The sequence below is a fragment of the Portunus trituberculatus genome, chromosome 35 (genome assembly GCF_017591435.1).
Source record: "Portunus trituberculatus isolate SZX2019 chromosome 35, ASM1759143v1, whole genome shotgun sequence".
Lineage (NCBI taxonomy): Eukaryota > Metazoa > Arthropoda > Malacostraca > Decapoda > Portunidae > Portunus > Portunus trituberculatus.
In genome coordinates this window covers 13,470,499-13,496,641 of record NC_059289.1, presented here as the reverse complement: position 1 = coordinate 13,496,641, position 26,143 = coordinate 13,470,499, and the positions used below count along the sequence as shown (strand labels likewise).

General features: G+C 41.8%; 1 protein-coding gene across 1 annotated transcript in view; it reads left to right on the top strand.

The window, feature by feature from the left end:
* The first annotated feature begins 1,307 nt into the window (after positions 1-1,307).
* LOC123513238 (nephrin-like) overlaps positions 1,308-26,143 on the top strand; it is a 72,464-nt gene continuing 47,628 nt past the window's right edge. The window contains exon 1 of the mRNA XM_045270309.1: positions 1,308-1,800. Coding sequence (XP_045126244.1) covers positions 1,719-1,800 — 82 coding nt within the window. The 5' untranslated portion in view covers positions 1,308-1,718. The remainder of the gene's footprint in view (positions 1,801-26,143) is intronic.

Sequence of the window (26,143 nt, the reverse complement as noted above, 5' to 3'; positions counted from 1 at the left end):
TACTATCCTCTTTCCCTGCCCTTTCTCCTTCCTTCCTTTCTCCTCCTCCTCTTCCTTTATTAATCCACTCTGGGAAATAGTTCTCTTTAATGAAGAAATACGCACAGGTGTGAAGCATTGGCACTCACCTGTATTCTTCGTTTGTCCTGATATTCTTTATTTCCTGAATGTCTATTGGCGTCTCTCTCTCTCTCTCTCTCTCTCTCTCTCACCTGTCGATAATAAGAATTTTCATTTGCTGGAGGAAGATTAGGGTTGTAGGGCGGGATGGATGGGAAGGTGAATAAATAGATAGGTGGATCAAGGGATAAAAGACGTGTATGGGTGGGAGCACATTCTTTTCTTCCCTTACTAAACTCCTACTCCCTTCTCCTCCCCCTCCACCATCACCACCCACACTATCCTGCTTCATTACCTAAGAGGCTCCTTCTTTGCTCCTCTCTTCCCTTCCCCGTCTCTCTCTCTCTCTCTCTCTCTCTCTCTCTCTCTCTCTCTCTCTCTCTCTCTCTCTCTCTCTGTCCCCTTTATCTTTGCCCCTTTGTGTTTGATATTTCCTCCCCCACTTCCTCTAGTGTCATTGCCTATTCATCTCTCGTTATCAAACTTTCTTTGTCATTCTTTCCTTACCCCTTTTCCTTTTCTTCGCCTTCTTCTTGCCTGTGGCAGTTCCTCTTTTCAAGTCTTGTTTCTTTTTGTTGCTGTAACCATTTTTTTCTTTTTACTCTATGTCGTATTGCTCTCCACTCCTTTTATTATTCTCTTCCGCTTCCTGTCCATCTTCTTCTTATCGTCCTTTATTCTTTAATTTTTGTCTTTCTCCTCTTTTCGTCGCCAATCCATTACAGTTCCTAAATTTCCTCTTTAGTGCTTTTTCTTGCGTCGTGTCTCTTTCCTTCCTTCGTTTCCCCTTTTCCGGACGATTCTAAAACCCAGTATTTTTCGCTTCCTTCCCCTCCTGCTTCTCAGTGAAGGAATTGAAGCAATCGATACATTGGCTGCAGATTTACCTACTTTAAAAATACCGCAATAATTTGGGAACGAAGCACGACCACTAAAATCAACTAAGTGTCGGTGCATAAGTTTATGTAAGGAGCTCTCTCGCCTCCCTTTCCTTTGCCTACATTCTTCGGCACCTCAATGTGAACGAAGAAGCAAACCTCTGGCACAGCGGTGACGAAGCATCAACGTGGCACCACTCGCGTTAACTAGCCTATTTCAGCATCTCCAAGGCAGCCAGCTAGCCACCTACCCAGCCGAGGCCATCCAGCCAGCCTGCCACCTACCCAGCCAGCCAGTCGTCTCGCGCAGCGGCTCAACCATCACTAGGGTAGGAGGGCTCTGAGGCTGGCAGTCTCACCCGGCCCGCTGCCTGGGACGCGCGCGCTGGACGTCTCGCAGTGCCAGCCTCGTTTTCTCTTCGCGATCACTTCGCCTTCAGGAATGGGAGCCCAACAGTCGGGTAGTGGACGGGAAGCAGGGCCTGGCAGTGCTACAATCTGTCTGTAGTGCTCGTTATGTGCTAGTTAATGAGTAAGATGAATGAAAACGCTGAGTAAATGTACCTCATCCCCACCCCTGTCCTCCGCCTCTTCTCGCCCTGAAGTTTACTGTGCGTTGGAAATTTGTGCTGCGGGTCAAGAAACCGCCATGACCCGCTGATTGTGGCGCACGAGTGTTGTGGTGTGTTGTGCCGCCCCGCTGCCGCCGCCGCCGCCGCTATGGAGGGGCACGCGCTGTCCCTCACACTGCTGCTGCTCCTCGCCTCGCCGCCCTCGGCCCACTTCCTCGAGATTAAGAAGAGTAAGTATTTTATTCTCGCTTCGTTTAATTTCTCTGGATTTTTTCCCCTGGCTTTCTCTTTCTCCTCTGGGAACTGTGAACATCATTTACTGAGAGTGACTTTTTGTTTGGATGTTTTTTTAAAGGTTATAAATGTCTCTGCTAATTGCTGCTACATTTTATCTTTCATAAATTATACTTCTCTCATGAGTGAAGGCAATCAAGGGGTTAAAAATCAATCTTTTCATTAGATATGTGTAATTTCAACGTATTAGCTGTATGTTCCTTGTTCAAGTCAGCTACCTTCGTATCTTTTGCCTTTCATCACTGTTATTAAACACATATCCAGATATCATATTAGAAATTGAATGATTAATGGACAGGGAATGAAAATTGCCTTATATTTTCGTCACTCAGTCCTTTTCTTAAATCCACCATATTTTCCAAAAGATCCAATTTCCTGTCTTGATTACCTTGTTACCTTCGCTAAAAGATTTCATCCCTATCAACTTTATCTTTCTGTTCTACACTTTGGCCATCCTCGCGGTGCCTCGCGAAGCAATGAGGCTTCCCCTGACAAGTCTTTCAAGTGTCTCTCGCAAAGCAACGTGTCTCTTGTGCTCGTGCATCTGAAATTTGTGGGTTTCAATTTCCTTTACGTCGAGATTGAAGCATTTCCTTGTTCCCCATAAACATAGTACGTACTCAATTCTCATCTGCACCCTACACACACACACACACACACACACACACACACACACACACACACACACACACACACACACACACACACACACACACACACACACACACCTTAATAATCATTGTTCACCGATACGAAAAATCACCTTTAGACGTTTTCCCAATAATCAACGTCCATTTGTGCTATTTCCCACGAGTTCCCCATCTATTTATTTATGCAGAGAGAATCTGATAGGAGAAGGGGAGAGAAAAATCAATCGTCTAATTTTCTGTTATTTCCCGGGAGAGTTAGCTGTTCCTTGGGCGGCTGTGGGTGACGGTCCCGCGTGCAGCTGTGTGAGGAGTGAAGTGTTGTGAAGGGCACCTCTCCACTTGGAATAGATGTAAATGGATCAATTAGGAAGCGAGAGAGAGAGAGAGAGAGAGAGAGAGAGAGAGAGAGAGAGAGAGAGAGAGAGAGAGAGAGAGAGAGAGAGAGAGAGAGAGAGAGAGAGAGAGAGAGAGAGAGAGAGAGAGAGAGAGAGAGAGAGAGAGACTATTATATAGGCACATTAATTAAATAACCCCTCCCCACCTCCGACCAACACAAAAAGCCTTCGTTCTTTGCAAAACAGTGGTCAGTGAGGCAACGCATTTCCCGCCATTTTTTCTCTTTTTTTTCCCCGGCGCGGCTCAGTCCTCTCATCGAAGTTGGTGGAGCAAATGCGATTATTTCTTGATAAACGCGACGGCGGAACCACGTCAATTGGCACTTAATTTCATTACGAGCAGCGCAAATTAAAGATACACACCAACAGAGAGGTGATGTAATACGCGACACTATTTGCCAAGGTGGGAAAATGACATGAAAAATGGGTGGTATATTTCATCTGTACTCAACTTTTGTCTGCTTTTTTTTTATATCGAAAAATAAGATACAAAAAAATCACATTTATTCTACTACTATTCCAGTTTTTTTCTGACATTGCCTGGAATAAACCCGATCAAAATGAGTTTTTCTATATGAACAGATTTTTTTTCCCATTTACTCTGATAAAACAGAAAGAAAATATGAGTTTTCTTTTATTTATTCAGTATTTTTTTAGCATTTATCCTTTTTTTGGGGGCTAACCCTCTTGGACCTGCAAGGGAACTGGCAACTCAGTGAACCTTTTTTTTTCTCTTCATGTTGCCCTTGGCCACCTTTCCCCTTCTACATTAAGAAAAGAAATTCTACCTGTACGATATTTGAACTTGTGTTGTGACATTTTCCTATTTCAGACAATTTCTTAAAAGGTCATTGGAGACATAAGAACATTTAGAAAGCACGTAATTTTTATCCATTTCGACAAGGATACGCTTAGACATTCAGCCAATTATACCAAGGAAGAAAACTGGCTGAAAGAGAGACAGGCAGAAAAAGACATTGAAACCCACCATAACTTAGAAGGGCCATACCAACGTGGGCCATGAGGGTAATGCAACGTCCGAATCCACTCGTAACACGCTCAGCTTAGGGAAGTCAGTCAATCTCTTCTGGCTGGGATTAGAAAAGAAAAAGAAAAAAAAGGGCCCCGAATACACTGATATTTGGAAGCACACTGACACCACAACTAGAAACACGAGCCGGATTAATGTGAGAATAATACAAACACGTACGAAAAGACACACGGGAAGACAGACACAAGGGGATGAAAATAAATAGATAAATAAATGAAAGTAAATTAATACAAAAAAAGGAAAAGAACAACCCAGAAAACACTGAAACTTGAGCTGTATCTCGACTACTTTTAATTAACAGAGTGGTGGAAGTTATCAAGATTTTGAAGAAAGTTTTCATGAGTTTGGTGAAGGTTTTGAGAAAGGTCCTGCGTCACTTATATATAGAAAAAAATAAAACAAAGGTGATCCTCTTAATATTCATGGGATCTTTGAAAACAGTCCGAACTTATTATATTTCTAAAGATAAGAGAATAAAAAGCAAAAAAAGTAAAGAATAATACATAGCCAATAAACAAAAAGGAACTAAAATCACACCAGGGAGCGTTTTCCTAAAGACAACCCTTTCACAACACACCACAACACAACACAACGCACCACAACGTAACACAGAAGACAAAGACTTTAAGAACAAGCCCTTTACAAACACGGCCTGACACAGCAACTTGAAACACGGGCTGGCGAATGTGGAATAATACAAAATAGGTAGACGCAAGGGGAGGAAAAAGACCCACACGTGACTAAAGGCTTCTGGTCCATAATATCCAGTGGCGTTGGCAGTTTGTCCCTCATGGCGCCATAAAGTAACCGGCGCCAGTTTATCGCGACATAGAGCGGCACCTGGTGAGTGGGTCGGATCCCAGCTGCGCCCTAACTTTACAAGGGGAAGCAGTTGGAGGTTCCCTGAGTCACCTGTGGCAGCTACATGTGCCTTCACTCCCACAGACTGTCCGCCCTCACCGCCTCCTCCGCTCTCGCCTCCCAAGCACTCTCGTCTCCTCTCTTCTCCTCTTCTCCTCCACTTCTTGCTTTATAGTTTATTCTTGTGTTCTCTTCATGCTTCTTATATTTCCCTCTTCCTTAGATTTTTTTTTTATCATCGACATTTCATTCCTTCTGTCTGTTCTCCTTTCTCCTTCTTCTCCACTTACTGTCTCTTCTTCTGTCCTCCTCCTCCTCCTCCTCGTCCTTCTCTTCCACTTCCTCCCTTATAGAATATTCTTCTGTTTGCTTTCCCTCTTCTTTCTTTCTTTCTTTCTTTTCTTTCCTCTTTTTGTCCTCCACTCCCTCACATTTCCATTCCTCCACTTCCTCCTTTTATATTTTATTCTTACGATTCCTCTCCCTCCTTCTTTACATATCATTTTTCCGACCCTTCTTGTCTCCTCTTCTTTACTTCCTTGCTCTATATTTTTGTATTCCTCTTTCCCTCCATCTCCCTTTTCTTCATATTATCTTTCCTTTTCCTTATACCACATTTTTCTTCACCTTAACGTGTCTCTCCCGTTCTCCGCCTTTTTATTCTCTTTTGTACATTTTCCTCTCATTTACTTTAGCACTCTTTATACTTGCATTGCTTTATCTTATTCAGGCTGTGCACTTCTTCACTTCCTGTCAGGCGTGGTAGTAGTGGTAACTGGTGGGGATGGAGTGACTTGTTTGTTTTTTCTTTGTGTTCATTTGTACCTTTCTCTTCCTCTTCCCTCCATTACTTTCTCATTTATCATCCTTCTCCATGCCTTCACGTTTCTTCCCTCCTCTTTCTCATTCTTCTTAGTCTTCTTTGCATATCTTCCCTTCACTTCTACGTCCTCCTCCTCCTCCTCCTCCTCCTCCTCCTCCTCGCACCTCTTTCCTTCGTAACACTTTCCCAGTTTCTCCCTTCTTGCATTCCTCTCCTCTTAAGCCCCACTTTTACATTCTTCCCTACATTCCTTTCCATTAACACCTGCTTCCACTTCCCTCTCCCTCTACTTCATGTTCCTTCCTCTGCTCTTTCTCGCTCCTCTGCCCGCACTCCTCACAGCCTCTCAGCCTTCATGCCTGCTCCTTAATTCTTCATCAGAGCAAATATTCTAAGGATTCTCTCTTATTTTATCTCACTCCCACTTAACTCCTGTCTTTTGCACTCCTCATTCGTTTTTCTCTCTCTCTCTCTCTCTCTCTCTCTCTCTCTCTCTCTCTCTCTCTCTCTTATTTAATTCTTGTCTTCTGCAGTGATTCTATCCCGTTTTATATTATTCAGTGTACTCTCTCTCTCTCTCTCTCTCTCTCTCTCTCTCTCTCTCTCTCTCTCATCCCCGGAGCTCAGTGTAGGATAGCAAGAGTATAAAAAAAGATGGTGAAAGAAGGAAAATAAGAAAGGTTTCCCGCGAGGCATAATGCTTTTTCACTTGTGGGACGACGTAAAATATATTTGTTTTGACTACCACGGTCTCAGGTGGGCAGGGCAACGCCTTAGTTCATTTACCTTCTATCTTTATGCATCGGAGGTACGTTGGTGGTGGTGGTGGTGGTGGTGGTGGTGGTGGTGGTGGATGTTCTGGTTCTATTCCTTTCACTTCTTTCTTCTTATTTCCTTTCTTTTATTTTCCTCCACTACTTCCCTCCACTCTCTCCACCACGCCCCTTTAACGTCAACACCCCACGAGTATCCTCACAATTTCCTTCGTTTTTCCCTCTCTCTTTCTCTTTTTTTCCCCTTCCATGAGCTTTCTAGGACTCTTTCCCTCTCGCCTCCCTCCTTAGGTGTAGTATTAAGTTTCAATCTCTCTCTCTCTCTCTCTCTCTCTCTCTCTCTATTTTTCTCACGTTCCCCTTCCTGCCAATCAAAGGAACCGCAATCCTCATTTACACACACACGAAAAAAACGACCCACCAAATTCTGAAGACTTTTACGTAACACCTTAGTCTAGTGAAGAGATTGATACACTGAGCAGTATTTAACAGACGCTCCTCAATTCCTGCAGTCTCCTCCCACCTCTTCTGCCACAGTGAGTGTAAATTTTCCTCATGCTTCTCCTCCTCCTCCTCCTCCTCCTCCTCCTCCTCCTCCTCCTCCTCCTCCACCTCCTCCTTTTAGCATCTCCATAATTTTGTCCTATATCTTTACTCTCGCAGCATACTCATCTTCTCTCCACACATACCCCATTCTCTCTCTCTCTCTCTCTCTCTCTCTCTCTCTCTCTCTCTCCCATTCTAAGTTTGATCTCTATTTCTCGTTTTCTAGTAAATTCTATTTTTGGTTCTTTTCTTTTCTTCTCTTTTCATTTCCACTAAATCCGCTAAATCTTTCTCTTATTTCTTCCCTATTTTTCTTTATCTTTTCATCATTTACTTATCCCTTAATTCTCTCTCTCTCTCTCTCTCTCTCTCTCTCTCTCTCTCTCTCTCTCTCTCTCTCTCTCTCTCTCGCAGCGTAGCAAGTAACCAGAAGGTCGTTCCTCGCCAGCGATGATTAAGGGCGCGAGGGAAATGTTGGGTTGATAATATGTTTGCATTTTTACGCGTCACTCAGCTAATAGAACGTAAACTAATTAATCCTTTCGCATTTCGTGTTTACTTTTCCCAACACACCCCCAAAAAAGTGGACTAATTTGCATAAACCTCCAGTGATATGTTTTAATCTCACTAAAATTATGTTGGCTTCATCACCACGTGTCTGCTTGTGCTCATCTTCTTTTTTCAGCACCTCATCCTCTTATTTCTATTTTGCTTCAAGTGTTACTCATCTTTCTTTCACATTCTGCACATCGTCTAGCCCTCTTAATACTCCTCAAGTCTTTTTTCTACTTCTTTTCTTTTTTTAGTTTTGTTCGCTACTCAGCACTCAGCGTTTTCGTTATTTATTTCGCCCGTGTGTGAGATGAGTTGGTTCCAAGCCTCTCCTAAGGTAGCGTGGCAATAATAAGCCGATGCAGAGGAGGCAGATGGGAAACCAGCGCTCCCTGCTCACTCTCCTCCTTCTCCTCCTCGTCCTGCTGCTGCTCTTTCAACTTTAAAAATTACTTTGAAATACACTCATGAAGAAACGGAGCGTCTTCCTCCACACAGGTTCCTCGAAAAGTTTCTCACCCTCATAGTCTTGCTCTTTTTTTCTTTTTAATTCTTCAGTAATGTGTTTGTGTCCCTTGGCCTTGATGAGCCTTTATGTATCGGCTGTCCAGGTGAGTTCCAGGAGGACGTACGCTCTCAAAACAAATGGGTGCAGAAAAGGTGTACGAAGGGTATTTTTAGTGATGAAATAGTGTTACCCTTATTCTACCCTTACAAATGTACCCATACAAATGTACCCTTTCTGAATCTCAAATGTAACCTTTTCTTTCATTTACAAATCTACCCTTATAACAAACCCTCCCATTACTCGCCTCCCTCAAACCCCCTTTCAGACACCCCCCAATATGTGACCTTAACCCCTTCAGTACTGAAAGGCATTTCTATCTTGAATTTTGGGTATAATTAGACGATTTTATTGACATTAGGAAGAGTCTAAAGAGGTCAGGAGATTAATGGCCGCAGTCTTCACTATTTCAATGCCTACATAAGTTTCTGAAGTTGTGTAAAATGACCAAATAGTTACCAGAATGAATATAGAAACGCGATGTGGTACTCAAGGGGTTATGTGGACCACCATATTGAATTTTGTTTTTAGTGGTTTTCAATTTACTTTTGTCGCCAGTAATGGGTTTGTGCCCTGTGCCCTTCACCGCTCGCTCTAACCAATTGTCACAGTGTATTTCTCTGTAATGCAACGTGACCTTAAATGAACCATTACGTTATCTTTTCGTCCACTTCTTTGCTTCAGTAATGTGTTCGTGCTCTATGCCTTTTATCACTCACCTTTATCGCTTGTCACGCTGAGTTTCGGATTACTCTGCGTGTTCCTGGTGCAGCGTGACCTAATTCGGACTGCCATGTTGCTTCTTCCCTCTCGTTCCCTTTTCCCTCATATTTTTTTTTACCCCGCAGTCTTTCACGTCCCAGTGGCGTTAGTATTCCCCGCGGTTTGTGAGGGAAGAGGATTATTGCGCGCGTATCCTTGAAACCACTGTCGTAAATTTGTGTGGACGTTTCGGTCTGTCTTTCAAGGTGTCATTTACTTCGGTCCACCTCAATAAAGCCGTGGAGGAGAGTTCTGTTCCTGTCTTTCAACCTCCCTGGCTCTCTCTCTCTATATATACCTCTCACTCTCTCTCTCTCTTTCTCAAATCGTAACTCTCTCGATACAAGGACACACGGACACATGAAATCGAAGAACGCCAGTTGCTACACAGAAAACTCAAGTAATCAGAAGTTTCGTCATCTACAATACTACGAGCGGCCTCTCTCTCTCTCTCTCTCTCTCTCTCTCTCTCTCTCTCTCTCTCTCTCTCTCTCTCTCTCTTCTAAGTTTGATCTCTGTCTCGTTTTCTACTTAATTCTTTCTTGATTTTTTTTTCTTCTCTTCTTTTCATTTCTACTAAATCAACTAAATCTTTCTATTATTTCTTCTCTATTTTTCTTTACCTTTTTTTCATCATTTACTTATCCCTTAATTCATTCTCTCTCTCTCTCTCTCTCTCTTACTCTCATTCCCTCCCTTGCAAGCCTCGCCGCAGGGCATGAACCACTGAATATTTCATCAAACAAGTGAGCAGTGGAAATGTTGCCCCGCTGGAGGGTGGCGCTAAGTGCAGTGGAGACTTAAATATGCTGTTTCCGAACTGTTGTGGCGTAGAAGCGAGTGAGCAAGGGGGGGGAGAGAGAGAGAGAGAGAGAGAGAGAGAGAGAGAGAGAGAGAGAGAGAGAGAGAGAGAGAGAGAGAGAGAGAGAGAGAGAGAGAGAGAGAGAGAGAGAGAGAGAGAGAGAGAGAGAGAGAGAGAGAGAGAGAGAGAGAGAGAGAATGATTGATCGTTCGGGAGTTTTACAGTAGCGCAACCACACAGATTATTCAGGAAACGCAGACAAACACAGACAGAGATGAAAAAAAACACCACCACCACCACCACCACCACCACCACCACCACCGTCACCACCACCACCAATAACAACACCACTACCATCAATAACAACACCATTATTAACACCAACACCACTACCACTACACCACTGATAACCACCACCACCACTACCACCACCACCAACACACATGAAGGCAGCAATGAAAACAACCTTCAAGTGAAATGTGGACACGAAACACAGTGAACACGAACACATGTAAAATCAATGAGCGATAAAAAAAAAAAAAAAAAATAATAATAATAAATAAAATAAGACTGAATAGAAAGACAAACTTTTCAAAAACACATCTTCGTCTTTAAACACTTCTTAGCTTCACCTATCAAGAAAAACCTCTCCAGCTTCACAAACTTAAGAATGGCGCCTTCTCAAGCTTTAAATACTTGTAGAAAACTTCACATCTGGGGAATAAAAGTTAGCTACATAATATTAAATAGAAAGAGTGACCACAGACACAAGCTTAAAAATAGTACCTTCCTTCTCAAGCTTTAAATACTCATACATAAAATACCCACTTAGCTTCACTTCCGGGGGAAAAAAAAAAGTTAGCTTCAAAACGTTAAAAACAATGACCCAAACACGAGAGAGAGAGAGAGAGAGAGAGAGAGAGAGAGAGAGAGAGAGAGAGAGAGAGAGAGAGAGAGAGAGAGAGAGAGAGAGAACGAATAATACTTTGCCTTCGAGCACTTAATAAAACAGATCAGCTGCAAGTAATCTTTAGCGAAAAAGCGACAAATATTAATAATCAAGAGACACTAACACTATTAACAATACTACTACTACTACTACTACTACTACTACTACTACTACTATGACTACTACTACTACTACTAATAATAACAGTAATACGAAAAGAAGGAAAAAAAGAAAAGAGGAAAAATGTCCATGTTATAAGAGACACATCATACGCCTACACATCCTCGTCCTCCTCCTCCTCTTCCTCTTCCTCCTCCTCTTCCTCACAGCTTCCTATCACTCCTCCCCGCGTCAGCTTTATAAGCAAGGGCGTGACGGGGTCGTAAACACGAGACAGACCGTAACTCCCGCGCTTACTGCCCCTCAAATGACACTCCGTTATTATTATTGACGTTTTTATGGTTTTGTGAAGAGCTGAGTTGTGGTATTAAATGCTCAGTACGGGACGGAGCGAGAAGTGTTTGTGTTCGTAATTGTGTGTGTGTGTGTGTGTGTGTGTGTGTGTGTGTGTGTGTGTGTGTGTGTGTGTGTGTGTGTGTGTGTGTGTGTGTGTGTGTGTGTGTGTGTGTGTGTGTGTGTGTGTGTGTGTGTGATCGATGACCCAGAAAACCGTCCTGGAAGTGATCACGATTTATTCAAAACCTGTAATCAACCTCACGCAGAGAGAGAGAGAGAGAGAGAGAGAGAGAGAGAGAGAGAGAGAGAGAGAGAGAGAGAGACTGACAGGTGAGTCAATGAATGAGTGACTGGAGGAAATTCTATAAACTTCAACATTAGTTTCTGGAAAGGCAAGTTCACGCAGTATCAAACAACTTTCATAATGAGACAATTCTTCAAACATGAGAAAAATAGAAGCAGAGTTTGTTTGCTATCTTAATTAGTGTTCATTTACCGATCTGCATTTTCAGAAATTAATTAATTACTTCACTTTTTAAATGTCTCCCGACGACGACGAGCAGGAGGAGGAGGAGGAGGAGGAGGAGGAGGAGGAGGAGGAGGAGGAGGAGGAGGAGGAGGAGGAGGAGGAGGAGGAGGAGGAGGAGGAGGAGGAGGAGGAGGAGGAGGAGGAGGAGGAGGAGTACGGAGTAGACGGGGAAACATTCATTAGGTTTGTTTAGAGTCTGCCCTTAAGGTGACCGCTTGGGTGGCTCAATATATGTGACTCGATTCAGAAGCTTTTGTTAAAATTTGAAACCTTTCCCACTCCCCTCTGACATTAATCTAAATCAGCTGTACACATCGATATAAAACTCCAACATGAACGATAAAATTTCATATGCTGGCTGCGTTCTATTCGGTCCTTTTTCTTTCTTTTTTTTTTTTCAGTTGCTCTCATTGACGTATTGAAACACGATTATTATCTGCAGTTATTGCGAGAGATAATTCCCCGCTTAATTTCTGGCAACAGCAGAAAAACATGAAAAGATGGACAAGATATCGGACCAAAAATTACGAACACTGACATGATTACACATCCGCACACTCGGCTCATATTTGTTCGCCTTTATCCACACACACACACACACACACACACACACACACACACACACACACACACACACACACACACACACACACACACCATACACGCAACAAAGCTCCCAAAACAAAAGTAAATATGAAACGATTAAATATGAATGGTTTCTTGACTTACATTGAACACGTGCATAAATCAGTGGTGGTAAATATTGAAACTACTATTAAATTACTTCTCTGTGTGTGTGTCTGTCATGTCTGTGGATTTTCAAACATCTGGATAGTATTTACCTTCACAGTGAGTAATTGGTGGTGCGTCTCCAGCGTTACCTTTTTCATTGACACCTGCCCAGGACTGAAGGTGTCAATTATATGTAATCACGTTTATTCCTGGTACAAAGCCAAGACATCTGAGGAATAAAACATCAGAAAAACGTCCCCGCCATCTGTGTGTGATAGGTGGTATTAAGAAGCTAAGTGCCACTGTCCGCCAGCGATCTACAAGTTTAGCTGTTGCGTTCTCATCTTGCGGGGATTTCTAAAATTGGTAAATGTTTGGAGTGTAATTTTGTGGCTGAATATTACAAAGCCCGTTTCTGTTACCTAAAGAGCAAGTAAATGTGTCACCGCAGGCGTCTTAGTGTCACCTCGTTTAAATACTCCGGTGCAGATATTGCGAGAATCAATTATCGTTATGCAATGCTGTATGCTGTTACTGGAAGGGTTATTGTGCTGTGGGAAACTCAGCTCATTGCAGCTAATTGGCAAAGCAATTCCAGTCGGCGAGTACAGAGAAGAGGCATGAAGGCTTGCAGGAAGTACTAATACGTGCAGCGCTCCAAGACTTCCCATTGCCAATAATTGTGATGATATCCATGACAAGCCTTGAACTCCCATGGACCCACGACCCATAACCCACATGTGGCTGTCTGTATATCCGTGTAAATCATCTCTCTCTCTCTCTCTCTCTCTCTCTCTCTCTCTCTCCCTCATGTGCAATATCTATTAACACTCACGATTCTATTAAAGCTAAATAACAACACCGCCCTCCCAGTCAACACACGCTCTACTCAGGCCACCAATAATATAAATGTTGGGACGAATACAATATAATAATAATGCGATAGAGAAAAACAAGCTCAGATAAACAATAAAAACATCGTTAACCCGCCAAACCGACCACGTTGTTTTCGTGGTGGGGCGGTTGTTGTTTTTGACTCCTGTAACCTCTTTCCCGTTTGTTCCTGTGGTTTCTCTCAGCTTGAAAGGGGAAATGTAAAGGGAAGATGCTTTACTGAATGAATAAAATATGTGAAGGTGTTAATTGATAATAAAGTCATAGCGCAACAGGTGTCTGGGCTCCTAACTAGAAATCACACACACACACACACACACACACACACACACACACACACACACACACACACACACACACACACACATACCAGTATTTACTTTACACATACATTCACACCTGCCTCGGTTTCCACAGCGGTCTCCACACAGTAATTCACAGAGGGTACCGAACTGAAATTCTCTTAATCTACCACATCAGTTTTTATACGTTTTTCCCTCCCTTTTCCTCCCTCCCCACCGCACCCCTTGTGTATCTCCCTTTGACATACACATCCCCCTCTATTCCCTCCACCCGAACCGGAAAAAGAGAGGCAGGAAAAAAGGGAAGGTAGGAGAGCTGGAAACAAAAAAAAAAAGTGGTGATTCTATTTCAGTTCACGTGTGGATAGCAAACCAAAAAAGCGTCATATATTAGTAAACTTTTTTGGATATTATTTTCCCTTACCCCCTAAAACCTCTCTCTCTCTCTCTCTCTCTCTACGCATCCAATTCTTTTCAGGTAGTAGGGAAAAATACGTAGAAATTTCCTACTTTTTGTGTGTGTGTGTGATTTTAACCCTGACTTTATTCTCGGTAATTAACTTTTTGCCGACGAAATGGGAAAAATACGTTGTCGATTGAAAGGGATTAGTAAAAAGGAAATGATTCTATATGTCTCTCCATGAACTCGCCTGAAATTAAATATAAACAGAAGAGATTGCTTTAGATAGAATGCACCCTGCCCCTCTTCCCCCCACCCTCTCTCTCTCTCTCTCTCTCTCTCTCTCTCTCTCTCTCTCTCTCTCTCTCTCAACTGGGGACATTTGAGTTTATTTCACGACCAAGCTTTCATAAGAGATTAATTAGGTGTTCTGACTACATGAATGATACTACTGTCGAATATTTCAGAATCTCTCTCTCTCTCTCTCTCTCTCTCTCTCTCACACACACACACACACACACACACACACACACACACACACACACTTCTCTTGTCTGTGAGCGTACATGTTGTTGTCTCACACACATAACTTCGAGCATGTAAACATAGTAAGGTAATTTCCTTGTGTGTGTGTGTGTGTGTGTGTGTGTGAGAGTGTTGCCTGCGTTGGTGCACAAAAACAATGGGATTCAGGGATACGAACCACCATGATGAAGCATCGAGCATCGGGCCACCTCGACCCCTTGTGTACATGAGACTTGGTATACATGGGGGCCGCTGTGTGTACGTAGCAGCATACACCCTGATGTACGTACACACAATGCTGGATCAGTGTAGACACACACACACACACACACACACACACAGGTGACCAGAAGATAAAAGTAATGGTTGTAAACAAGGCGAAAAGACCAAACAAGGCCAGACATGTCCTGGTTACAAGAGCAGCAGTGTAATTTATTTATGTGTACACGCTTGGGACACAGGCGCTGAGGGACAGGCGGTGAGGGACGCCCTTGGGGGAAGTAATTCAGTAGCGTCGGGTATTGCATTTTTCTCCAGCGTGTGGTGGAGACGGTGGGTAAAAGGCAAGCAAAATGATGCAGCTTATTCATGGGCGGGTTACTTGATACTCCGGCAGGAGAAGAAGAAGGAGGAGGAGCGGGAGGAGGAGAAGTGGAAGGATAAGGAGAATAAGGGCTGGGTCAGGTGGAGGGGGTGGAGGAGGAGCGGGTAAGATTACAGGCGAGGAAAGAGAAAGAGGAGGAGGAGGAGGAGCAGGAGAGTTAGGGACGGGAATGGTCTGAGCGCCGTAAAATTAAAGATTAATGAACAAAGGAGAGACAAAGAGCGGGAAGAAGAAAACATTAGAACAGGGGAATAAGCTGGATGAGGGGAAAGTAGAGGACAAGCAGTACATAATGGGCAGTGAAGATTGCGTCACGAGCGTTGAGCGGAGGGGCTGCTGCCTTGATAACACTGTGTGAAGGCATCATTGGCTCGCCTCACGGTCACGACACGCCAGGAATGAATGTTGAGAACGTGATACAAACCGTGATGGAAATATGAAAAGGGTGATTACAAAGGGAAAACAAGGGGGAAACATAATTCAGTACAGTTCAGTTTCCAGTCTTAAATGAAGGTTGTCCCACGCTATCAGAAGATGTATGAAGGTTAGGGGTGTGATGAAAAGTGATATAAAGAGGAGAAAGGAAATTACATCGGAGGGAGAGACTAATGCAAACAAAGATAAAGAGAGAGAGAGAGAGAAAGGAAAAACATGATTGAGTATATTGTAAGTACTAATAGTTTCAAGTGAGTGATGTAAGTTCTCCCCCAATAGGAAAAAAAATGAAAAAAACAAAGCAAAGGATTGATAAAAATATAAAGGTATTAAATATGAAACTTACTGTGAAGAAACGACAGAATTTTAGGGAATATAACAGATTTCAAATAATTAATCTTCTCTGACGAATTGTTTGAAGTCTCACAATGAAAAAACTATCATACGTACACAACACCATTGAAAAATACTAATATAATTTACGACAGATAATTGCTTAAAAACGGAAGAAAACGGAAATTCATTATTAAACATATTACGAGTCTGAGTTGTGAATCTGTTTTAATACTCACTTTTTCCGTTTCCACTTCCTCCGCCTTCCTCTTCTTCCTTTCCTACCAGCCTGAAAAGGAAATAATTAAATACAGCACACCTTCATGTTTAAGTTATAGATGTTCTTCTTTGCTCCTTTTCACTTTCTATTTCTTTCCTTTGTCTTACGGAATTTCCTATCAGGTTAATATCTCCTGAGTGATAAGACTATTTTTTTCCTTATGTAAGAGGAACAACCGGCCAAGAGCAACAAAAAAAGTGATAAAAAGAGGCCCACTGAGGTGCCGGTCCCTTAAGAGTGAAAAAAAAAGAAAGGCGATTCCTTGGCTGGTATAAAGAGACATGTATTATTTTTTTCCAATTCTAAATCTTGAATGAAGAATGTGAGTCCTTGAGTTTTGGTTAACTCACTCGACTTTTAAAGGGAATTAGCAACCAAGTGGGCCTTTTTTTTCTATTTTTTCTTGCCCTTGGTTAGTTGCCTCTCCTGCATTAAAAAAATTGATTGTTTAACGAGGTGCATGTAGTTTTGTGTGAAGGAAGAGAGTCAGTTGTCTTAATGTATGTAAGGAAAGATATATTTAAGAAAGAAACAAAAGTAGGCGGGTTTCCAATTGAAGTTGTATATTCTCTCCTGTTCTCTTTACTGAATCACGTTATTTTAGTTCCGCTCTTCTCTCTTCAATCCTTTCTTACTATTAAAAAAATCACAAACAAAACAAAAACACAATTGGAACACAACTTTCATTCTGAGTTTTACGAGTTGTTACTTTTCTCTTATTTTTCTTTTTTTTGCTTTCTATTTTTTCTTCCTCCTTTTATTTCTTCTGTCATTTTCTTGATCTAATCCTATTTTTGCTTTTTATCTCTATTTCTCCTTCCTTTCACTGTAAACTTCCTTACATTTACTCCTTTTCACTTCCAATTCTTCTTTACTTACTCTTACAATTTTGCTTCCAGTCTGAAATCCTCTCATACTTCTTGCTTTCTCCTATCCTTCTTTATTGTAACTTCCTCCTCCTCTCCCTCCTCTTATTCCCTCGCTACCAGGTTGAAATTCTGTCATACTTCCTATTTCCTCTTCCTCTCTTCTTTTCATTCTTTTGCTACCAATATGAAATTCCCTTGTTCATTCTACTTTCTTCTATTCATCTTTCTTTTACGTCTTCTTCCTCTTTCTTTCCTTTTTACCGCTTTGCTACCAAGTTAAAATTCACTTATATTTCCTACTTTCTTCAATTGTATTTCGTTTTATGTCTCTTTTCTTCTTCTCTCCTTCCTCTTATTGCTTTGCTACCAGGTTGAAATTCTCTTTTACTAACTACATCCTCCTATTCCTCTTTTTACATCTTTTTCCTCCTTCTTTCCTTCCTCTTATTGCTATCCGGTTAAAATTTCCTCTCGTAAATACTGGTATATCCAAGCGGCCAGATGGCTTCGGCGACCTTATCAGAGACGCTGTGTGATTGGCTCAGACCCTGGACCAATCAGATAGCAATCCTCTTCCTCCTCCTCCTCCTCCTCCTCTCCTCAGTCCTTCCCTCCTCCCACCATCTAAGGCCTCCCGTTTCTCCAGAGGCCCTTGGCAATTATCCTTCGTGCGTCTCGTCACCATGTATATTGCAGCACACCACCCCACGTTTTCTTCTTCTCGCTCTGTTAATAATATACATTACGAGCCCAGGAACGTGACCGACTTAGACACCCCACGAATAGCGAGGATGACTGGGACCATTGGAGTGTATGGGTCCTGCTCACATACATATACTCACAAATACACACACACACACACACACACACACACACTACTACACGCGTATAAGCTGTGTCACCTATACGTGTACACCTAAGCGTGCACACACACAGACACACACACACACACACACACACACACACACACACACACACACACACACACACACACACACACGTACAGTAAGACACAATGGCCCTATAATTTTGTATCCTTAACTATATTCTAGGACACATACACACGCACACGCACACACACACACACACACACACACACACACACACACACACACACACACACGCAGGTGCAATAACAGACAGGTATGATAATTTATGTATATAAGCCATCAGTAATTTCTTCTTCATTAGTAATACAGTAAAGGCTGCAAACACACACACACACACACACACACACACACACACACACACACACACACACACACACACACACACACACACACACACACACACACACGGCTGCAGTAACAGACAGGTAGAATAACTCACATAATCCGACAATAATTTCTTCAGTAGCAGTCGAGTGTAGGTTGTAAACACACACACACACACACACACACACACACACACACACACACACACACACACACACACACACACACACACAGACAAAACCTTTTACTAATTATTTAGTTATAAGACATTTCTTGAGGTATTTTTCTATCCTTTCGTTATTAATATATATGTTGGTAAGCCAAAATATGTTCTTTTTTTAAACATATATAACGCATCTCTGCGCTATATTTCAGAGCGCGCGCATGACATTACGACAAAATATTGGCCGTAATAAAAAGTGATGGGCCACGTAGGGCAGTAAAGAGTGTTGTTTGTAAGGCCGTATGTCATATATTATTATTTATACGGACGCTGTGATCCATTTGTCGACGCTAAAAATAAATATTAACACTAGACATATCCTGACTGCCTCTTTCCTTCGTCTCTCTCTCTCTCTCTCTCTCTCTCTCTCTCTCTCTCTCTCTCTCTCTCTCTCTCTCTCTCTCTAATATTCAAAACCTCCACGTCACTAGTTTCGCTTTCTCACACATACATAAATTCACCTTTTGTCCATTCCACTCTCAATGCTCGCGTGTTCTTGACTTCGCAGGAAAAGTCAGTCATCCGATGCCATTACAGCAGCGAACTTTAATGTTTCCTTGCCTTCAAAAATGGCGTGATGAACCAACCCCACGTGCTCTGCTATTCTAATACCTGTTTTACACTTAAATAACTTGACTGCGTAAGCTACACGCACTCTTTGCTATGTATTTCTGATTTTTTTCTCTCTTTTTTTCTTTTTATTCTTTGTATTTCTGGCTCACGTTCGAGTAAAGTCCATTTTTTTTTCACCTCTTTTTGTCTCACGGGATTTCTGCACATCATGTATTCCAGCGCTTGTACGAGAATTATTGATGCAAGGATGGAGATGAAAATAATAGTTGAAAATCACATCAACTCCACAACAATGACAGCATTTTGTTTACGTGTGATTCGATCAAAGAAGGAAGGGTCGCAGGAAGGGAGGAAAAATAAGGCAGGGCAAAATGAAAGGAAGAAATGAAGGGAGGAAGAAATGGATGGAGACACGGATGGAGTAAATGAAGGGAAGGGAGGAAGGATGGGATGGCGATGGGAAAGAAATGAAGGGATGGAGGAATACATACAGATGGGAAGGGAGGAAATGAAGGGAGGAGGAGAGGAAGAATAGAGTAGATATCGGAGGAAAAAATAATGAAGGAAGGTATAGAAATGAAGAGAAGAAAATTATGGAAGGAAGAAAGGAAGAAAAGATGAAGAAAGAAGGAACTGAGGAAATGAAAGAATGAGAAAGAATGCAGACAAAGAGACGAAAGTAGGAAGGAGAAAGTATGAAGAGAAAAAAAAGAAAGAATGAATGAATGAAGGAAGAAAGGAGGAAAGAGGGATAGAACAACAACGAAACAAGAGGGAATGAACGGAGGGAGGAATGAATGGAGAGAAAGGGGATGTGGAGGAAATGAAGGAAGATGATGATGGGAGGAGGGAAGCAAGAAACGTATGGAGAAGAGAGGAAGGAAAGATGCAGTAAAGGCTGGAAAAGATGGGAGAAAGAAGAGTAGGACAGCGAGGAGGCAAGGGAAGACGAGTGGTGAAAGGAAAGGTGAAGAGAAGAAAAAAGTTGGACGAAAAAAGGAGATTGGGAAATAGAAGTAAAATCCAGGATATATAAGGCAAAGATGAGAAGAGGAGGAATAACAGAAAAAATGAAAAGCAATAAAGTGTAGGAAAAAATGCGCAGTGGCTGACTGCTGTATAAAAGGAATCACCCATTTCATAAATATAGGAGAAAAGATTTGCTCATATAAACTGTTAAAGAAAAAAAATCTTTTCACGGTATGTCCACGGTGCCTCCCCCACAAAAAAGAAGAGTAAAAAAAAAAAAAAAAGTATATATAACGGTGTTGAAAATATCAATACACTTTGTTGAGACAAAAAACAAACAGAAAAAAAAAAGATTATCCGACAGACATGATGCATTTTGACAAGAAGAAATAAGACTTGGACAAACAGTATTAGTGCAAACAGGTACATCTTTGTGGCCTATCATGTCATCTCTCTCTCGGCATCACACCAATCATAACAAAGCAAAAGAAACAAGAAGATGCAGCGTTTTGGCACTAAACACTAAAATGAATACATGAATAATATAAGTACATATAGAAACATAAAAAGCAAAAGAAACAAAAGCCAATCAGCGATGCAAACAGAATAAGTATTCAGTTCTTAATCATAAGTGCTTATTTTGCATTTGCTATCTAATCTTTTTTTTCTCTTTATATCATAAATACAAATAAAAGTCGAATAAATAACAGTGGAAAAAATTGATAAAATTGAAAAAACAAATAAAAACATGCTTCTAAAATAAAGGATCTACAAGAAATGAAAAAAAAAAAAAAAAAATTAAACAACGAATGCAAAAATGACAAAGCAAGTAAATGAGGAAACCAACACATGAGAATGAAACAAAAGTGAAGGTTGGCCTGGAAAAACAAAGACTGAAGAACAAAAAACAGAGAGAAAGAAAACGGTGAATCAACAATATCAAACGGATCAAGGCGGCGAAGGCGAGCCAACAACAACACGAACAACAACAGCAACAGCAACAGCAACAGTAACAACAATAACAAGGAAATGAAACTCCTCAAAGAAACAAAAACTTAAAAAACTGTAACACAAGCCTCAAAAAACTTCTACTCCAAAGGCTACACATCTGTTTTGGTGTCTTTTGCCAAGGATTATTAACCTGCATATCCGGATAATGGCGAGGCGGAACTGAGGAGAACCTGATGAATTTTCCACGTGGGGGTTACTCTGTTACGTCTGCAGCTCCGTGCCTTTTGATGTAAGACGCGGGAATTCAACCGTATTCACACACACACACACACACACACACACACACACACACACACACACACACACACACACACACACACACACACACACACACACACACACAGACACACACGTGCGGGCAGAAGTCTCATTTCGGCGATGAAAGTGCCTAATTTTTTTTTTCTTTTTCTAGGAACGTGAACCCAGAGTGTCAATTTCAATCCCTTCAACTCTCTCTCTCTCTCTCTCTCTCTCTCTCTCTCTCTCTCTCTCTCTCTCTCTCTCTCTCTCTCTCTCTCTCTCTCTCTCTCTCTCTCTCACACACACACACACACACACACACACACACACACACACACACACACACACACACACACACACACACACACACAACAAGACCGCTATAAAACTACTCCCAGTTATCGGGCAGTCTGGACTAGCGGCGTGATAAAGTTCCACACATGAGTACCGCACTGGACCACGGCGGCCAGTTTTCACACATCACGGACTGGCCGGAAATTACCCTTAAACGTCACTCCCCCATTGGCCGCGCCTTGAAACATGGGGGCTCTGTGTCAAGAGAAGCGCGCACTGCATGGTGATCCCTGTGTCATCCCAGTATCCCCAAGTATGGCCCCCGTAAATACACCACAGATCCCCGTAACAGTTCCGGGCAACGCTAGGTGATGTTTATAATGCATGCTCTGGGAAGGGCGCTGGAATCATGTTGTTAGCGAAAAGTATGAGTGTAGTGGACAGTGTGAGCCTCTGGGAGATAAAAATACAGCGGGACATGCCACTATAAACACAACAGCTGTCCGCGCCCATAAAAGATTCAATTGCCAGTGCTGTGTAACACAGGCACCGCTGAACGAACACAAACACAAACATGCAAAGAGAAATAATCATAAAAGTAACGTGTTTCACAGAGAGAGAGAGAGAGAGAGAGAGAGAGAGAGAGAGAGAGAGAGAGAGAGAGAGAGAGAGAGAGAGAGAGAGAGAGAGAGAGAGAGAGAGAGAGAGAGAGAGAGAGAGAGAGAGAGAGAGAGAGAGAGAGAGAGAGAGAGCCAGCAAGATAGAGATATAAAAAGAAAAACAGCCAGCCAGCCAAGCAATAAGACCGCAAAACAACAGAAAAAAAAGCCATGCAACAAAATTTCACTCCACTAAACGAAAGGTCAAGGGAACATTTAGTCCCAATTAGTGAGATTGGGTAATTACGTGACAAATTACCTGGCGGACACAACTCTTAGCGCCGCCACACGTCCGTCAGGTGTCCAGGTGGTCGTGTGCTCATCCTCCCTTTAAACACTATTATCACCCGTGCAGTGGCTCACGGTTAAGCTGCAGGAAGTACCCTAATAGAATCCACGTCCAACCATAGTGTGTTTTTTACCGCGTGTTTTTACCTTTCCCTAAAGCCACGGTGCAAAAGCGACCACGTAAATAAAAATGAGTGTCCAACTAAAGTGCATATGCCCTCTTTTTCTAACGCAGATGTAAAGTAAAGGGATGTGGTGAAAACAAAATAAGAGAGGTAAGGAATAGAAAAGGTTGAAATACAGGCTTAAATGTGAATAAAATACGATTAGTTATAAAGTTTTAATGTGGGAAAATCATTTTAAAAGATCAAGTCAGTGTTAATTTCAATATTCTAATAAAAGATGTTAATTAAACCAAAGCCGTATAAAATAAAAATACGGGAGTAAAAAGCGAGAAAATGCATCTAAAAATGGCATTAGCTGATGTGGAAAAAATAAAGGCAGAAAGCATCGTATATAGTTTTCATGCAATACATTGAGACATAAATGAAAGTCGCTATGTATGAGTTTGCATTGAAGAGAGAGCAAATTGACGAAATGTAATCTGATGAATTGATATATGTATTGTCTTAAAACCTCATGGGCATAAACAAAAAAGGGAAAACGATAGGAAATAATAAAAAAATAAAGAATAAATAAACATTATATTTTTTTTTCATGTAAAAGTGGGAAGCTGACCAATGGCAATAAAAGAATAAAAAAAAGTCCACTTAGTTGCCAGTCCCCATGCAGTGAGATGTCAGAGAAAAAACGGATCCTTATCAGTGAACAAAAGATGAGTTCCAATGTTCCTCCACGTTTGTTTTGTTTGACTTGTAACAGTACAAGGACACAATTCAATAACCTTTAAGCTTTTGTGGAGCGGAAATGAATAGTATGCAAACTGTATGACTGAAGGGTTTGACTGTTAAGATTTCTTCCCACTTCAATAACAAAAACAGCTTTTTACATATTTACATTACTTGAACGAAGTGATTATTAAGATTTGTTTCCAATTAAATAACAAAATTGCTTTGTACATATTTACATTACTTGAAAGAAGTGACTGTTAAGATTTCTTCCCAATTAAATAACAAAACAGCTTTGTACATATTTACATTGTAGTTTTAAAAGAGCACAATAACGACAAAGGGTGTGAAAGGTTTACAGTACACTCAGAGTAGAGTTTCTAACCACAAACAAGTTCAAATTCTTATTAGTAAAATTACCCAGGCTCATTCGAAAGAAATAACAAGTGTCATTAGGAGTCGGAAGCTTAACCAGGGATAGAGGGAGAAAAATTAATCTCTTTTCAATGTGACTGTTTTCCTTTCCTAACGCTAATGAGGGGCAACTAAAGAGATTTATGGTGAAATATGAGACCAGCAAAATAAAAAAAAAGGTAAAAACTGTAGAGGAAAAGATTTGATATCCTTCCAGAGTGTACTTTCCTTTCCGAATCCATGTGGTCAGAACTAAAAGGATGTAAGGCAAAAAACAACAGTGGAAAGTGGGAGGTGAGGTCAAAATCAGGTTAAAAATTGAAGGGAAGGTAGAAAGGAGATTAAATGTCCTCTCGGTGCCTTTTCCAACGGAGATGGCCAGTGGGGTGAAAGAATGTACGGCAGGTGAGGGGAGTGGCGAGCGTGGTGAAAAACTGCAGGGAGGGGAAGGGTGAAAAAAAAGGTTCAAAATGGAGGTTTAAAGAGAGATACGGGAATGTATGATTGCACGCATCCAATTGAAGCAAATGTTTTAAAGCTGTGAATACGAGAATCGCTTAGGTGGTTTTAATGTGTTTTAATGTTTACTGTGCCTATCCAACACGAAGCCAATATAATGACTCTCTCTCTCTCTCTCTCTCTCTCTCTCTCTCTCTCTCTCTCTCTCTCTCTCTCTCTCTCTGACTATTTTGTTATATCACTTTAAGTAATTTGTTTGTCGGTTGCCTGAACATCTATCTACCTGCCCCCTCTCTCTCTCTCTCTCTCTCTCTCTCTCTCTCTCTCTCTCTCTCTCTGTGTGTGTGTGTGTGTGTGTGTGTGTGTGTGTGTGTGTGTGTGTGTGTGTGTGTGTGTCTCGGTGCCACGTCCTTGCAGGCTGAAGCATATCGAGGAAATAAGAGAAGACAGCTCCTCTGAAGACATCATTTCCACCTCGTTTCAATGTCTCCGCCTCACCTTCCTTCCCTTTCACCCTCCAGCCTTCTCTTCTTCTTTCTGCTACTCCTCCTCCTCCTCCTCCTCCTCCTTCTCTTTCCTTCATTCCTCCGGCTATTCCTCCCACAGTCTAACCGATTCTTTCACAGCAGCCGATTTGAAAAGAAGTGAAAACCATGACCTCCCTTCTCTCTCTCTCTCTCTCTCTCTCTCTCTCTCTCTCTCTCTGCCAATAACTTAACGCAGCCTGGATTTGTCGATAGCCGGGAAAGGGAAGGAGACGAGGAAAAGAGGAAAGAAACAAGAAAGAAGTGGAGAGAAAAAGGAAAGACAAAAATATAAGAATTAGGCGCCAGACTACGAGAGAGAGAGAGAGAGAGAGAGAGAGAGAGAGAGAGAGAGAGAGAGAGAGAGAGAGAGAGAGAGAGAGAGAGAGAATCATGTATATTTGAATAAGGACAAAAGGGCCAATGTCAACTCCTGGTATATAACTATGAATTGTTGATGCTAAGTAAAGGTAAAAAAGAAACACCTCTCTCTCTCTCTCTCTCTCTCTCTCTCTCTCTCTCTCTCTCTGTATCAACCAACATCTGTACTTAGCCCCCGTCATACCATCAATATTACAAGGCATACAGTTTAGCATACTCTTGGCTACTTACATGCAACAGGAGCCCACGTAACACTTTTTTCCCACTACCCATTTCCAACTCAATTCCACCACAACACTCACGGCACACCAGCTGACCTCTCCCGGTGACACTCAAGGTTCGCATCCCGCGGTACTCTGGAGCCATTAAGAGATGCCATCTACGATCTAAAGGAGAGAATAAAGGAAGGGAAACGCAGGAAGGAGTAAGAAGAAATAACAATAAAGGAAAAAGGGAAAGGGAGAAAGACTACACATGGTTTGGAGAGTATCGATCTGTGTGTGTGTGTGTGTGTGTGTGTGTGTGTGTGTGTGTGTGTGTGTGTGTGTGTGTGTGTGTGTGTGTGTGGACGCTCTCCCTCAGCACTGTTAATAGGTGTTCAGAATCAACATAACAATGCCATAGTCGCAGCCGGAAAGCCTCGTCTCTTCCCCAAGCACTGTTTCCCGCCTAATTAAAACTCATATCGTGTAATGCTACCGATTTGAACTTTGCCATCTGGTCACACGCCGAACAGTTGACCGTGAGCAGGACCAACCACTGCGGAGGGGGGAATTTCGTGTTGTTGTTGTTTTTATCATTATCATCATTATTATTATCATCATTACTACTACAACTACTACTACTACTATTACTACTACTACTACAACTACTACTACTACTACCACCACCATTACTGTATATGTTTCCATGAAAGACATTTTTAGCCATGAGTAACAAAACTAAGATAAAAAATAAGCAGGTCGTTAATGTCTGGAACTTTTAATCTTGTAATGTCGCTCTTAATACAACTATTGCTACTTCTGCTGCTACTGCTGCTGCTGCTGCTACTATTACTATTACTACTACTACTACTACTACTACTACTACTACTA